The 18078-nt window shown below is 40.7% G+C and overlaps 1 protein-coding gene across 1 annotated transcript in view; it reads right to left on the minus strand.

The window, feature by feature from the left end:
* The window catches only part of LOC309517498 (vomeronasal type-2 receptor 26-like), a gene marked incomplete at both ends in the record, with an annotated part of 31037 nt that extends 14582 nt beyond the window's left edge, over positions 1–16455 (minus strand). The window contains 2 exons of the mRNA XM_082196727.1: positions 15173–15380; positions 16034–16455. Coding sequence (XP_082052853.1) covers positions 15173–15380; positions 16034–16455 — 630 coding nt within the window. The remainder of the gene's footprint in view (positions 1–15172; positions 15381–16033) is intronic.
* Between the last annotated feature and the right edge of the window lie 1623 nt (positions 16456–18078).

Below are 18078 nucleotides of genomic sequence, written 5' to 3' on the forward strand. Positions count from 1 at the left end.
AGGCCTGGGACTTTGTCATGCATCACTGGAGCTGGGCCATATATTAGCTAAATGGAGAGATGTGGAATGGAGGGGGAGGTGATGATAATAATAGTAACAACATTTATTGCGAAGTTTCAAGTGTCCAGCATTCAGCACAAAATAATGCAAGCTGCCAAGCAAGTGAATATTGTTATTTCCATGCTATAAAGACAGTTCTGATACTGATCAAATTTTATGTCCACCTTGCATCAGGAAGCTGGGGAGAACTGGCTGAGGGAATAACTGCATTGGGGAGTACTTTTTCCCCTTTAATCACGCAATGTTTTAAACCCAATGCAACACAAGCAGTCAGAAGAAAAGAATGTTAATATAATATAAGTATGTTTGCATGTTGTCATTTCTGAGCATTAAAGCCACAAATAAGTTATACAGTGGTACCTCAGGTTACATACGCTTCAGGTTACAGACTCCACTAACCCAGAAATAGGGCTTCAGGTTAAGAACTTTGCTTCAGGATGAGAACAAAAATCGTGCTGTGGCGGCGCGGCAGCAGCAGGAGGCCCCATTAGGTAAAGTGGTGCTTCAGGTTAAGAACAGTTTCAGGTTAAGAACGGACCTCTGGCACGAATTGAGTACTTAACCCGAGGTACCACTGTATCTGTAATACATGAAAGACTGCCTCCTTCCCTATAGTTTCCTCTTGAGTGTTAAGACTGACAAGAGGGCTCTGAAAAATTGGCAGAGGAGCCCCTCTTGTTATTTCTGCAACCTCAGCAGATCTGGGACTTATGGCCTGACAAAGTGCATTTTACCTGTATTCAAGTTACTCAAATTCTGAGCTTTTTGCTCAGTCCAGCTAAAATCAGGATCTACTTTTGAAAATTTGGGTACCTTCCTACAGGTGGTCCATTTTAGATTCAGGACTCATGTAGCTCCACTGCCAGATTTATGTATAAGCTAATCAAGCTATAGCTTAGGGCCCTACTTTCTTGGGGCCCCAAAAAAAGATTTAAGGGGGAAAAACTGGATATACATTTCTAAAATATAAGATAAAAAAACAAATAAAATAACAGTGTTTTGTTATGTCCAAATGGCTTTAGATACCTATTAGGTCCATAAGTTACCACACAGCATATATTCAACACAAAAACCAGCAACAATTTGTTGTTGACAAAGGACAGCTGGGCATATAAAGGGCCCCATTACCTTCAGAAGCTTAGGGCCTCATCAAGCCTAAATCCGGCCTTCTTATCTCACCACAGGAGTGTTTATAACAGATGACCAAATAAAACAGAGTTTGAATTAAAACCTTAAATTGCACTCTTATCCAAATTGGCCAGATGCTGTAGATCTATTCTTCTGTTTGAACCTCATGAGTACCCAGAAGATTTTTTTCATGAATCTCAGCTCAGCTTTTTCTTTTTCTTATTTATGAACAAACCAACATAAAATAAACAAACCATAATAGCTGTTTCTCTTCGTCTGGACATGACAGGCACAGAAAATATCATAGCTACCTCATTACCTCATTTTACACAATTATGTCACTCAACAATGAAATGGAATCTGGGATGATAAAGAAGGTATGAAATAAGTTCAAAATTTCATGCTACACACAAACCTTACCTGTGGAACTTTATATAGATCCAAGATTGTTGCCACATGAAGAGAGATTTGACAGTCCAGTCCACCAATAACTGATATCAAGTTATCCTGATTGCCACATTTGTAGTTGGGGGAAAATGTATTCAGTCCAGATAAATGTAGCATTGTGGCATGATAGGACCACTTTGCAGTGAAATGGCTGTCATAGATGTGGAAGCCCAAGGTAACATTGGATAAGAGGTGGAGGTTTTCATTTATCTCCTTTACTGCAAATGCTAAGGCTAGGATATGCTGGTAATGCTTCGGCACTACACTAGAACAAGAGGTATATTCTGCTAAGCTTTGCACAAATATCACAACTGTGTTATGCATAATCTCCTTTCAGTATTATTATTCATTATAGGATTTACACAACTTCTGGAGGCATTCCTTAGCATAACATGGTCTACACAAAGGTGAAACTACCAAACAGAATTAGCCATCATCTTCAAGAAGTGAGGTGATAGTACTAAACAACATCAGTGATCATCATAAGAATATTTTATCTTGCTCTTATTGTATGGTTTTATGTTTATGGCTGTGAATCACTTGATATATATTTTTTCAATGACATAGTGGTATATATTCTGAGATTCTTGCGTTGCTGGGGTTGGACTACATGAGCCTTGGGGTCCCTTCCAACTCTAAAATTCTATGATTCTATGAATTTTTATATATAAATATTTAAATAATAAAACATAACAGCCCACCTTTTCTTGGTTTGTTATTTCCTTTCCAAACAGCAAGAATCAAATATGAAGAAAAGTGGCAGCAGCTCTCATCTGCTGAACAATTTCTACACAATAATTTCTTAGTTACATTTGAAGATAAGTAAGTGTTGCTTGATATTTTGAGGGATGGCTACTAGGGTACCAAAAATGATAAATGAATCAGAACTAACTCTGTTATCAAATGAATAAAGTAACATGCACTGTATCTATTTTTTAAAAAATCCCAGAAATGTGACTGAGAATGAAAAAAAGTCTAGATAGCATTAGGAAGTGTCACAAAAATCACTATACCTGTTAAAAGGGGATGTCTTAAAAACAATGCATATAGACCAGGGGTCAGCAACCTTTTTAATCTGGGGGTCGGTCCACCATCCCTCAGACCATGTGGTGGGCCAGACTATATTAAAAAAAAATGAATCCCCACAAATAACCCAGAGATGCATTTTAAATAAAAGCACACATTCTACTCATGTAAAAACATGCTGATTCCCGGACCGTCTGCGGGCTGGATTGAGAAGGTGATTGGGCCACATCCAGCCCACACACCTTAGTTTGCCTACCCCTGATATAGATGGAAAGATGGAAATGATGATATTGAAACTCATTGCTGTATCTACAAAACATAGTTCACAGAAAATGTGAAATGTGAAACAAAATGAACTACAAATTGAGCACGTCTTTTGCTGTCAGATGGCCCCGTTAAAAGACAGGTTGTGGGTATCAAGGTTACAGAAACCTGCACCTCAGTGCTTGGAGATTTATTGCTGCTAGGAGTAAATTGTACTGGCCTGTAGGGACCTATTGTGAGTATCCAGTTCATCTGTACATTTGTGTGAGAGTCCTGCTGATGAAAAACACCTTTAGTAAATCGAAGAAATATTAAAAGGATGCTGTTATGATCCAAAATACAGTATTTAGGCTGAAATAGAATTCACATGTACTTGTCAGTGAGACGCACTTGAGATTCTCAGTAGACATGGGTAGGGTTACACTACAAACAGAGTTGTGTTGTGAATTTCTAATTCTTCACAGGGTGGGAACTGAATGCACTTGGTATTTTTTGTAACGCTAAATACTCTTTGGAAGTTCCAAGAAGAATGAGTTTGATTATGCCCAGTGCTATTTTTCTAGAAAAAGAGCTGCCGGAACTCACCATGAACACCTCCCTTGTTCTCTAATACTGGCAATGATGCCCACTTGAGAGATGTCAGAACTGAGTTCTGGTGAGTTTCGGCTGGAAAAAAGCCCTGATTATTCCCAGATATGATTAAGAATGTATGAGTTGCATCGAGTTACATTATACTTAGGACAGACCCATTAAAATGAATGGGCACGGTTAATTAAGTCCAGTGATTTCAATGAGCGTACTCTGAGTATAACCAAGTTGGCCGCAACCCAATGTTTTGGAGGCGTATTTTGTGTTTTAATATTTGCTGTGCTACTGTGTCAAGAAAAAAAGAAAAGAAATTCATGAGTGAAGACAGGGATGAAGATGTATGCTAACATAGAATAACCACAGGAAAAAATAGAATGAAAACTGTGATCAAAGCCAGTTGGAAAGAATGCAGGAGGACATGTGAGCAGAACACTCTCTTTTTCGGCAGACAGTTGTGGATGGTAATTTTTAATACCTGCATGGATTACTTGTATCCAGGTACGAGGTAATGTCAGAATACCCTTCATGTGACACAGAAAGTGGTGGACAAATGAACAAGAAACAGCAGGAGAAAGTACACCTCTTTTTCAGCAGCACCCTCAATTGCACCAACATGTTCTTCTGTCCAATCCAATAAGTCACGTCTCCGGATCAGGAACTCTCAAAGTGATTACTTGGGTAACACAAGGGAATGAAGGAAGGAAAATAGCAAGGGTACTACTACAGCTTGTCAATCAGCTACTTAACCACCATATAAGCCCAGACCAACAGGGGACCAGGTTACCTGAAGGAGTGCCTGCCCCCGAACAGACCTTTCAGACCACATAGGTCACATAGGTTACTTGTGGCATTGTATTATACAAAATCAGCCCTGAGTGCTCACTGGAAGGATAGATTGTGAAGCTGAGGCTCCAATACTTTGGCCACCTCATGAGATGAGAAGACTCCCTGGAAAAGACCCTAATGTTGGGAAAGATGGAGGGCACAATGAGAAGGGGACGACAGAGGATGAGATGGTTGGACAGTGTTCTCAAAGCTACCAGCATGAGTTTGACCAAACTGTGGGAGGCAGTGGAAGACAGGAGTGCCTGGCGTGCTCTGGTCCATGGGGTCACGAAGAGTCGGACACAACTAAATGACTAAACAACAACAACAATCATACAAAAAAATCATCTGTCATACAAAAGGGACCATCTATTAGTTGCTTCGGATGTCTTCTTATCATTCTGCCTAGGCTCTTCCCAACCCATGAGATTGGATCCTGTTAGTTCAGAATTCCTGTTTTTACCTCTTACTGGTTTTATAATGCAGTTTTACTGCCTTTACTATACTGTTTTGTGGAATTAAAAAAATAGCAGGGTGTTAGTTTTTTAAATAAACAAATTAATTTTATTTTTTTTAGAAATCCTTACGTAAGCTCATCAGATAATACTGGTGGAGGTTCTGTACTGAAGGTTAGTGAACTGGAGACAATGAAGCTCTGGGAAGCAATAACACCAATGATGAGGTCTCCTGACTGATGATACTTGTCAAATGGAGGGTGAGGAAAATGAACCCTGCATTGAATATTATGAGCCTTGCATGCCATATGAGGAAGCAGAACCAGCACCACCAGCACTAATAGGACCATCCTAGAATCCAAATACAAATCTTCATTTGATAAACTTTTTTATTCTCCCTCCTCCCCCCCCCCCCGCATCTGTAGCTGAATATTAAGGCTGCAATCCTATACATACTTTCTTGGGAGTAGGTCTCATTGAACTCAATACGGCTTACCTCTGAGTAGGCATGTATAGGATTGCAGTATAAGAGTCTCTATGGTCACAATTTGATTTGAGCATTCATTCAGTGTACTGATAGGCTTAAAGACAGGAGTATAAATCTTCTTTGTTCCTTTTCTTATTTCTAAATGGTATTAGGTATATTTATATTTCACAGTATTTGCTACTCATTTAGCAAGTGGTCACTAAAACACCTCAGTTTTGTTTTGTTTTTTACAAGCAGCAAAATAATTACAGCTCTTTTGATAATTAAAGGAAAGACAATCACCAGATCCAGGTTTCAAGATTCCCTGTGGAATTGCAGAAGAAAATTTGTTTTTCACAGGTGAACATTTTCTCCCACCCAAGACAGGAATATTTCTGTTTAGAATTATCCACAGAAAGAGAATGTCATCACAAATTACAGTACTGTGGTATGCGACAGAGAACAGGAACATACTTGTTGCTGATGAAGCATGGGTTAGAAATTGAATAATAATCACTCTTGCTCAGTTATTGTTCCATTCCAACTCATTGTATGTATTTACATATTTTTAGCAGCTTCATAAGAAAATCCAATTTAAGTTGAATGTCTTTAATACACAGTTTTATGTAAAATCTGAACCATTTAATTATAAAATATTTTTCAATACATTCATCCATAAAATGCACATTTTGTCTGCATCTTATATGTCAAATATCTGTACTGCAGAAGGTAGGAGTAGCCAACTTTTATGCATTGCTGACTGACCAGACATGGCCAACAGCTAATGCCCATCCAGCTGGCAAGGCTCTGCCCTTCAGCAGGGCCTCCTACCAGCCCATCTGAAGACAGTATTTGGGTGGAGATTCCTAGATTCTGCCAGCTGGGGAATTCCCCTAAGGGCTGGCAAGACAATGTGGGCCCTAGCTGCTGTGCACTGTGGGCAGAGGTGAGGTGTGCAACTAGAGAAGCCCATTTTTTGTATAGAAGCTGTATCAAAAAATCTGGAGAATTGCATAATTATACTGAAAACTGTCCTGTGATCATCGAATGAAGGGTGGTATAGAAAATTAAGAAATAAAGTAAATAAATAATTGAACTGAGAGTTGAATTTCAATTCACTAGAAAGCTTGAGCATGTTGGCCAACTGTGAGAAGTAGACCAAATAATTTTGTCACCTCCTCTACTGTTCAAGGTTTATAGCAACCCTCCCATTCCTTTACTCCCATCACATATATCTATTTATAATAGCACAGAGCAGGAAAAAGCTCAAGAGGCATAGTTTGGGTAAGCATTTTGCTGCCAAATATCTTTAAGGCAGGTTCAATTAGCTGCCCTCCATTATTGTAGTATAACTTCATTAATGCCCCAATGGTTTTCTGTGTCTTTACTTTAACTGCATCCATATGACACTTCCAAGGGAGGGTTTCATCAAAGAGAACACCCAGGTATCTAAATGAAAGAGTTTCTTCTATAACCTGCTGATCCAGGAACCATCTTATGAACTGCCCTGAGATCTTCGGATGAGATCTCCAAAAGATTTTTGAGACAGAATCAGAGAATAAAGAAAACCACTAAATCATCTAATCAAGGCTGGGAAAATTCTGATCCTAATTACTAAAGAGGAGGTGTATACTATATCAGTAAAAACCATGGGAGCAAGAATGCAGCATTGCTTCACTCCTCATAATGTTTTAAAAGCAGTCATCATTCTACCATTTAAACCTACTCTGACCCTCATTTCTGTGTTGCTGTATACTTCTGGGATGGAAGTTTGCCGTTTTTATATTACATGGTGTTTCAACAACTACGAAAATATTCTATATTGAGAGAGAAATGTTCGCAAACCTTGGGGGTCATGGACACACACGTATGGATTGCAGACTATGATAACTAGCAGTGCGCATTATTTGGGCACAACATTCAAGTCTTTCTTTTCATCAACTGTTCCCTGCTGTTCAGCTCAGGCTTCAACATAATTATGTAACACTTTGGAGAAAATATGCAAACCAGCAACCCAGCACTGGAAGCTAAGATGGCAAATATCTCTACAGCCACCATGTATTTTCCCTTGGAGCTCACATAGCTTGGAACAAAGGACAACCAAACACTACAAAACACTAGCAAACTGAATGTGATAAACTTGGCTTCGTTGAAACTGTCTGGCAACTTCCGAGCAAGGAAAGCAACGATGAAACTGATAATAGCCTGAAAGCCCAAATAGCCCAAGACACAGTAGAACATAGCCACAGACCCCTCATTGCATTCCAGTACAATTTCTTCAGGCATAGAATTATTGTCAACATCAGGGAATGGTGGAGTGGTTGCCCACCATATAGAACAAATAACTGTTTGGATAAGGGAACAGGGGAAAACAATGAAAGTGTCCAGCTTTCTCCCCGCCCACTTCCTCATCTGGGATCCTGGCTTGGTGGCCATGAAAGCTAGAACCACTGTGATGGTTTTTGCTAGGACACAGGAAACAGCCACTGAGAAGATCATGCCAAAAGCTGCTTGTCGGAGGAGACATGTCACCTTCTGAGGCTGTCCAATGAATAGCAATGCAGAAAGGAAGCAGAGGAGGAGGGAGAGGAGAAGAGTGTAGGTGAGCTGCCGGTTGTTGGCTTTGACAATGGGAGTGTTGTGATGCCTCAAAACCAATCCTAGCACCATAGCCGCAATCAAAGAAAAGGAAAGAGCCAAAGATGCTAAACTGATTCCCAAAGGTTCTTCATAAGACAAGAAGCTTATATCCTTGGGAACACAAGAATCCTTATATTTGTTTGGCTGGTTTTCATCTGTGCATTCATGACAGTCATTCATATCTGTGGGAGAATATCTTTTTAACATGCCAGAACTTTTCTACATATTAGAATATACATATTAATTTTATTCAATTGCATTCTTAAACTACTTAATATTTTAGAAGAAACACTATACATACATAAATAGAAAAACAAATATGAAACCATTCTGAAAAAAAGAAAAATGAAAAGAAACAGGTGAATGAAAAAGAAACAGGTGAAACTGTACTACAGAAGTAACAGGGTCCATATTTATAGGGTAAAATACCACATATTCTCTTCAAAATACAGACTGAATTAAGAATAGAGTTATTGCCAGCGACAAACAGGAGTCTGAGGGGGCAGAGGAGGCTAGTGAGGAAGAGGATCATCCGAGGAAGGAGACAGTGTTTTGTCGGGTCCTCTTCCACCTGTAAGGCAGCTGCCGGGGTGGAGGAAGAGGGGAGTCATAAGGAAGAGACCAGGCAGGCAGACACAGGAAAAAAGGAGGCAGAGGAAGATCTTCAGGAAGGGCTGTAGGAAATCGTGAAGTCATGTGTTCATCATTCCCTCTACCCTTCTCCGTGATAGGTCTGGAGGCCAGTTCCCTGCTTGTCAAATGCTCTCCCTAGGAAGGCTCACCTGCCACCTTTGTTACATATCTTTAAGCACCAGGCAAAAACATTCCTCCGCTCCCATGCCTTTGCTAATTGAACAATATATGACCTTTTAAACTGTGGGGTTTTGTTTTCATTTGTTGCTATGGAATGTATTATTGTGTTTTTATATTGTAAACTGTGATGTGATCCTGGAATGAAGGGCAGTATAGAAATTTAATGAAGAAGAAGAAGGCAGCATAGGGGATGGGGTCACACAGTTGTATTAACTGTCTGAGACAGAGCACAGGTATGCAGAGGTAGATTGCCTAGACAGCTAGTTAGCAGGATGTAGTGTGTAAATCCTTTGCACCTTAGGAGCTGAGTGCTTTCCTAATAAAGAATTAAAATGTCATTAACTTGTCTTCATCAGTCTAGGTTTGTTCAGGACAGTTATGTTAACACCACTCCCTAAATATATTTTGATTCAATCAAATAACTATGATGAAGAGATGGTGATTAATTTTCATACCCAAAATTGTCAACTTTTTTTGCAGGCTAATCTTAACTTTGAAAAATGAAAAGGGCTCTTTGCTTGGGCTGTTTACAATAAGAAGCTTGCAAAGAGCCCTGCTCAGCTTTATGCAAGCCCCTATACTGCAGCCAGACTCATAGAGCTTGAAGTCAGTGCCGACCAGCTGATAGGACCTGACACTAGCTTTCTCTTTTTGCTTGGACCAGCTGTGCTACAGAGTTCACCATGTGGCATTCCATAGCACAAGCTGATCCCAGATAGTTTGCTCTCACCACCAACCAGCTGCTTTTTGGCAACAGTGAGCCCCACTTTAAGGTTCCCAATTGTACACTGGCAACACAGTTTATTCTGCCCCTTATCTGACATCACCATTTGTATCAGGTATTGAGAAGGTTAATGTCATTTGGGGAGAATGGCCTCAAGGTTACTTGCTTCAAAGAAGAATTCACACCCTCCCACAGCCAAGACCTCAGCTAGATGTGATGCTGCACATGTCATTTGAAATTGCAAAATTTCTTTCATTCATGTGAATGATCAGGATCATAATGTGCAAGGTGAGTGCAGTCAAACCTCAGTTGTCAAACATAATCTGTTCTGGAAGACCCTTTGACTTCTGAAATATTTGACATCCGAGGATCCAAGGGCGGTCAAAAGTCAATGGAGAAAAAGGGGGGGAACTTTTCAGCATTTGCAAGTTGAAACATATGATAACAGAGGCGTTTGGGAACTGAGGTTTGACTGTATTATCCCTTTAATACCCTGCTATGATCTTAATAAGAACTCCCCCCTAGTGTGGAAGGAGATTAAATACTGGTCCACATGGCTAGAAAGATTCCTCATCACTGCTTTATATGTATGTTTTACAGCTGATGCACTCATTGAATGTTGGAGTATATTTCTTACCTTTCTTATCTGAAATCTTCCCTTCAGGACAGGGGATGCATTCATAGCAGCAGAACGGTTCCCCTTCCTTCACTTTCTTGCTAAAACCAGGATAGCAGCTCTCACTACATACAGAGTGAGGCTGAACCTAAACCATAAAAGAAAGAGGACAATGACTATTTTGAGAATAATGATCTTAGACACTTGAAAGTACTGGGCCTTTACACTGTTTGCGAAGAAGTTTGGGGCTGTTACTCAATGTGTTCTACAACCATGCTAATATTGGACATGTTGGGAATGTTGTTAATAGTGCTGTGCCCTGAGTTTGCATGTAACCTCAATGCTGAACTGAGGGAACCCCTTGGACAGATAAAGGGTTTGTGAACTGAAGTAGGGTCTCTTCAAAGCACCCCAAAGTGAAGCAGAGGCCTCTAAAATGATTCTGCATAGACCTTGTGTCTGCAAAAACTGAAACATTTGTTCTCAAACTTGCCACAATTTCTACCCCCCTTCTCCCAAAAAACGAGCAGTTGTGGTGAGGGGGGATTCTGAAGAACACCTGACAGGTTCAGGGTGGGGAGACTCTTTGTGACTGACAGGTCTAATTCCTAATGAGTGGTAATGCATTTATCATGGCTTTTTCAATCACTGTGCTTTGGAAAAGGGCAGTGTCAGCCCATACATCCAAAGGGGCAGCAGATTTGACCTCCAGGAAATGCGTAGCACACTGCAGCTGCTGTGCACTATGCATTTGAATCCTAATTATATAAGTTTAGGAATATCAGAAAGGAAAACCAATCAATCAAGCTCCGTTCTCTCAAACGGTAAAGGATGCCCCTTTAGGGGGAAATAAACTGTAGATATGCTTCTGAAATTAAGCATGGTCCATTCCCTCAGAGTGGAATGATATGCCTGCAAATAACAAAGACTTCTGTCAAAGATGAAAAAGACAGTTTTAAATAGTTCATCTATCCCATCCCGCCAAAGAAGACCTCACTTAGGGCTGTGTTTTCATTTATAGACATTGCTTTTCCACTTCCTAGTAAGAGCAAATCCACTGAAATCACTGAACATAATCCAGACTAACCAGACTATTGATATCAATGAATTGGCTTCGAGTATGACTGAGTTGAATAACATCCAATGACTGCAGTTCCACAAATTACAAGAAGAAGGGAAAAGAGGTGCCTATGCAGGTAATCCTCCTCCATTCTCTTGCTAATGAATATATTGATCAATACATAAACAGTACAGAAGTCTTTGGGGTTGTTGTTTTTTTGCCTTAATAACTGTTTTTACAGATGAAATTCAGTATTTTTCAAGGGTTGACCACTGTCAGATGAAATCAGCTTTGCATACCAGGTAGACCATCCAAACAGCCAGTGGCTACCTGGTTAAATGATCTGGGCCAGGTTATGACCTTCTCATTGATGGTAAACCTTTGACCCTGGGGAGCCATGGGATCCATCATTCCAACTCTTACTCTATGATAAGAATGGTTGGAGGACTTGACCCAGTTGATAACATCAAACCCAGCTGTTAACTCCCCATTCTTGTCAAAAAAAATCTTGTCTCCAGCACTGTTGTTAAATGTGACACCACGTAGAAAGAGATGGAGCTAGATTGAAAAGGACAATAAAAAAGTTTAGAATAGGTTGTAATTTGATCTTGGAAACTGAAGAGTGGTAGATAAGTGCTCACTATTTTCGACCCAGAGTTTGCAGGAGGATGCACTACATGAATCAGCAAAATTACAATGATGTATATACTATGGGTGGACACAGCCCATGTCCCATATTTGCCATTAGCTCAATCCAGAGGACTCAGCCAGTTTGGCCCATGCTTTCATCATCACCATCATACCAGTATGGCTGGAAGATGAGCAGAAAGAAGCACATGTTGCATCTGCTACCCTCACCCTGTGAGCAGAGTGGGATCAATTCTGTGGGGTGCTTCTTCCAAAGTGACTTTTCTGCAGGGAAGCCTCTTGTAAAAGAGCACCCTCCATCATGCATGATAAATCTCATTGCTGTTGCATTGAGGCATTGATCCCAGGGGCTGCAGCTTCACAAGTGGCTTTCCTGCAGGGATGTCAGATGCACAGACCCCTCTGAATAGGCCTGATTTGGCTCCAGACTCAGCCGACTCCAGCAAGTTTATGGAACAAATCTCTGTGTTGAGCTCCACCTAAAGTCGGCACTGAAAGCAGTGCTTTTTTCTGGGGAAATGCAGGGGGACGCATACCCCTAAATGTTTTGTGAATCTAAGTTTGGCCTCATTGAGGGGCAGTATTTCAATATGAGTAAGAAAATGAGAGTACCCCTAAACATTTTTTTTTAAAAGCACTGACTGAAAGTATATACTAGAGATGAGGGAAATTGCAGCCTTTCAGATATTATCCTTAACCATTGCCCATACTGGCAGACAGTGAAGAGAGGAGGACTTCAGTTGTGTCTGGAGCGTAACAGGTTCCCCATACTGTATACAGTGGTGCCCCACAAGACGTATGCCTTGCAAGACGGAAAACTCGCTAGACGAAAGAGTTTTCCGTTTTGGAGGTGCTTCGCAAAACGAATTTCCTATGGGCTTGCTGCGCAAGACGACAATGTCTTGCGAGTTCCTGCTGGTTTTCCCCCCTCCCTCCCTTTTTCTAAGCCGCTAAGCCGCTTATCAGCTGATCTGATCAGCAGATAAGCCGCTAGGTAAAGGTAAAGGTACCCCTGCCCGTACGGGCCAGTCTTGCCAGACTCTAGGGTTGTGCGCTCATCTCACTCTATAGGCCAGGAGCCAGCGCTGTCCGCAGACACTTCCGGGTCACATGGCCAGCGTGACAAGCTGCATCTGGCGAGCCAGCGCAGCACACGGAACGCCGTTTACCTTCCCGCTGGTAAGTGGTCCCTATTTATCTACTTGCACCCGGAGGTGCTTTCGAACTGCTAGGTTGGCAGGCGCTGGGACCGAACGACGGGAGCGCACCCCGCCGCGGGGATTCGAACCGCCGACCATGTGATCGGCAAGTCCTAGGCGCTGAGGCTTTTACCCACAGCCGCTAAAAGCCACTAAAAGCCGCTAATAGCGCTAATCCGCTAATCCTTCAATGGGCTTGCTTCGCAAAATGAAAAAAACCACTAGACGAAGAGAATCACAGAACGGATTCTTTTCGTCTTGCGAGGCACCACTGTATGGGGTAAAAAGTTAGTAAGGTGATAGAGGAAAAGCCACAGTTGATGAATATTTTGAGTGGAAGAGTCCAGAGATTGAATCATTTTTGAAGAACAGAAGAATCAACTCTACCCCTCTTCAGATATGATTGACCTAAGAGACAACATAAGGAGAGCACAGCTGCTAAGAGGCAAGGCCAGCACACCCACGAGGTTAGGTGAGGAGATTGCCTCAGGCATCAGGATCCACAGGAGCAAAAGATTTAGCATCCAAGGCAGAGCTTTCCAAACTTTAATGCTGGTGACACACTTTTTAGACATGTCTCATTTCGCGACACAGTAATTCAGTTTTACTAGCAAACCGGAGGTTTAACTTACCCCTTATAAGAGATAGGGACACATACATAAATTGTAAAAGTGAAATGTATGGGGACACAACATATCTCTTGATCTGCACACTCCTGATCAGGGAGGAGCACAAGGAACGTTCATATGGCACACCTACATGCTGCAGCCAACACATTAATGTGTTGCAACACACAGTTTGGAAAGCTCTGCTCCAAGGAATGCAACACTTGCTATTGCTACCAAGGTGGCAGCAGCAGCTGCACCATGTTCCTTGCAGGCTAGATTCAATTTTTTTGAGCCAAAGCAGCAAAGGCAATTATGGACATTTCTCTCCCCCTCTCTAATCCCCAGCACATGGGTACAAAATCAATTCTAGATGCTTATCCAGTTCTCCAGAACATATTTCAGATTGTTTGGGGGGGTGAGGCACTGCAGAAGGTAAGGAAATCCCCCTCCCTGCGAAAATCCCCTTCCCTGCTCAACCTCCAATAGCAGATCCCACCAACTGGATCAACAGTGCTTGGGGGCTCAACTGTCGCCTTCCCCAAACACTGGTGGGTCTCACATTCAGAACACTGAAGAAAGCTTGCAGCTGTTTCATGGCCATTTCCTTGACCAATTTATCTGTTTTTAAAATGATGTGGCCATGTTAGAATTCATAATGCTATCAAATAGAATATTATTCCTCACAACAATATTCAAGAGTTTGCTTAAAAGAGGAAAATAATAATATTAAGATTCTTTATTGTTGTGGACTCGTGAAATAGTGGTTTTATTTTTTTATTTGTTGATTTGCAAATTATAAAATCTAATCAAATATGTTAGATTATGTCAAAGATATTGTTTCAAAAAGTGTGTTTTGGTTTTATACAGTCAAACTATAAAAAAAAAAAATAGCCTGGGAGTTGATGCCACAATTACTCATAAATTGATCCCGATCCATTCAGTTTTACATTATGATAGTAAACTTGGGTTTACAAGTTGGAGATGGCAATTAGAGAAAACACATTATGTGGTATCATTTCCAATCAATGTCAGGAGGAATGAAGGTGAAAGTGTGAGCACAAAGAGTGAGTCACAAGGTGATGTTCAGTCTCTTACCTGCCAGCACTGTTGAGTCTGAAGCTTCATTCCTCCTCTATATCTGACTCTGGATATAGACATAGCATGCAAAGCATGGGCCACAGCATAGACAGCATTGTAGATGCTATAGCTGTGGCTAGTCATTCTCATTTCAAAAAAAGGTCCAGGAAGGCTCTCCAGCTTCTCCTTCCCAGTGCAAATATCTCCCTCCACCTTGCCCCCACCTGTAGGGAATTCACAAACAAAAGCCTGTTGCCAAAAGTCCTTGATAAATCCATCTCCTGTTACGCTGGAAGGGTTTCTGTCCTTAACAGCCTCGGAAAATGCTGGGAGGTCATTGGAGTGAATTGTAAATAACAGAGAACCATGGATTAGTTCTGTATCCCATGTCTTCTGATAGACAAATGAAGTGAGCTCCACCTGGGCTGTTGCTATCCATACTTTGGGTTTATTTGCCACATGTTCTAATTCTGATAGATAGTCAAACCATCTATAAATTGTCAAAGAATAAGATTCACCATGGATCACTATTACATTGGCATTGCTGTCCATGATTCTGTCGCGTATTTTTGCCCCCCGGACTAACATTTCCAAAATTTCTGTGACTAACGTTGGTCTGGGAATTCTTTCTATGTAGGCCAAACAGATACCACTCTGGGCAAAAAGTGGAACCACACTTTGCACAAATTGTTCTCCATTGTCGGTTTCCATAACACTGACCCCAATCCACATCCACCTGAAATGTAGAAGCAAAGAGAGAATTCCCTCATACTGGAGAGCTTCCTTAGGGACCATCTGGTAGAAGGAAGCACTTGACACTTTACTATTCATCACTGGAGCAGAGCCATATATGAGCTAAACAATGTTTGGGCAGAGAAGAGAAAGAATTTGAATGACATTGTTTTAACAATACAGTTTTGAATGTTCAAAGCATGACCACATGTTCCTATATGAATCAATTATTTCTCACCTATGAATATGCTTGTCTTTAACATTTACTGAGGCATTACTGCAAAGTCAAACTGCTGCACCTGCCTCGCATCTGCAGAACTTCCTCCATGAAAGATACACTTCTTAACTTTTTTTTTGCCTTGGTTCTTGTAAGCTGCTCCTAATAATGTAATTTATTTTACTCCAATTGTTCTCTGTCACTTCTTCCTTTGCATCCAGGTTTAGCTTTTTTTATTCATAAATCATCAATAATGTATCCTTAGCTTAGATCTCATATTTAAACAAGCTATATGGTCCATTTAATCACTAGAAATGCCCACATTTCCATTTCCAAACAAAATCCTATCCTGTCTCACTCAGAGGGAAAGAAAGAAAGAAAGAAAGAAAGAAAGAAAGAAAGAAAGAAAGAAAGAAGATACCACCTGTGGAATATTATACATATCCAAAACTACTGCCACATGAAGCGAAGTTTGGCAGTCCAGTCCCCCAATGGCTGCTATCAGATTTTTCTCAGTATCACATATGTAGTTGGGGACAAACTTGCTCAAGGCAGATATAAGAAGCATTGTGGCATGGTACGTCCACTTGGCATTGAAATAGCTGTCATAAATAAGGAGCCCCAAAGTGGTATTGGGTAAGATATGAGGGTTATCATTTATCTCCTTTACAGCAAATGCCCAGGCCAGAATGTGCTGGTAATGCTTAGGCACCACGCTATAAAGAAAGTGATATTTTGAATCAGAAACATAGGCCACACTTTGTAAAATTATCACCACACAACGTCCATGAGTATCATGCATTACTTTATTGATGCAAAAACATTTCTTGACAAAATCCACATCATGGAGCTTTCTAGGCATGATTAGAGAGCTAAACAACATCAGATGATCATATTCAAAAATTGAAATAACCTGCACTTGCTTAAGTTAGGTACTTGTTGAAAGTAGGATGTACTTAAGCAATGGATAAGGATCAAAACCATTAGAAGATATTATTTCATACAGTCATATACATGTATGCTAATGCTTATAACATTCTTATTATACACTAAATAACCATTTATCAAAAAGAATTGTAATTTTAATGTTAAATATTTTATGTCCTTACTTTATCTCATCATATGATGGTGATGGTGGTTCTTCATGAAAGGATATTGGACTGGAGATGATGAAGCTGTGAGAGGCAATGCCACCAATGATGAGGTCTCCTTCCTGATGATAACTGTGAAGTGGAATGTGTGAGTTGTGGGCATTGCATTTAACAGTCTGTGGCTTGCATATTGCATGAGGAAGTCCTGTCATCAGCAAGACTAATGATAAAATCATTCTTGATACAAACCTTCTATTTACACAGAAATGCCCTAGTTTCATATAAACTGCCTAAAATGGCCTGGCGTACTTGGCCATTTAGTCACCTAATGTGTGTGAACTGTGGAGTGCAAATGAAAAGTATTGTTTGGTTGATCCTTGCTTCTTCTAGTCCCTAATTCCAGCTCTGACAACTGAAAGGTATATTTGTACCATCATTCACAAATGTCTGATTGGTTTTAGTACTGATCACTGTAACATAACAAAGGTTTTTGACAAGCATATGAAATAATTACACTTTTGAAAACTTCTATTCAGATGTGGCAAACATGTTTTCTCTAGAGAATTTCCAGTTTTGAATGGTGATTACCTTCCCTTTGGACAAACATATTTGTCACATCTGAACAGATGTTTTTAATTCTTCTTAGTTGAATAAGGGGGGAAATTTAGGACAGCAAGGGAAGAAAATCAAAAATTCAAGGCTTTGTTCTGGAGTCAGACAGGAAATAAAAGTGTTTGGTCATAGAAATTATTTACTGGTATCTATGAGTTAGAGAATATAAATATGTGGGAGGAAAAATATATATGTGCCTCTAGGGATAAACAGATTTGTCAGTTTTGGTTAATCTCTGTTTTTTAGTTTTACCGTTTTTAATTCAGTTCTGCACATTTCTGAAGCAATTTTTTTTTTAATCCTCATGAAAATTCAACAGCATTGTAGTGCAAATTTATCCTAATGAACAAGTTCTAAATACACTTTTGACTAATATAAACATTTTGCAAACACTTCTCCTGTAAGGCTTGGGTCTCTCCCACACACACAAGATGACTCTGGCAGTTAATTAATTAGGATTTGCGTGGACAGGCTGAGACCCCAGATCCCGTGCGGTCCCCCCCCCGTCATGTGAAATAACGACTCATGACAATGTGCTATGGGATTAAATTGGCCACAACTTTATTAACTTTCAAATGTGGGTAGACCTTGGCTCAGGCATTGGGCGTTCTCCCTCCCCAGTCCCCAGCCGGGGACCTAGGGAGCATCAGGGTTATCCAGTGTGTGTGTGTGGGGAGGATGGGCCAGCTCTAGAGAACATATGTTCACGCAGAGATAGCCGCCCCCGTTACGCCGCCGCCGCAGGGGAGAGCAATGACGACCTTTCGGCGTACGGTCAAAGC

This window comes from Podarcis vaucheri, assembly GCF_965113315.1.
Source record: "Podarcis vaucheri genome assembly, chromosome: 13".
In the NCBI taxonomy this organism is placed as follows: Eukaryota; Metazoa; Chordata; class Lepidosauria; order Squamata; family Lacertidae; genus Podarcis; species Podarcis vaucheri.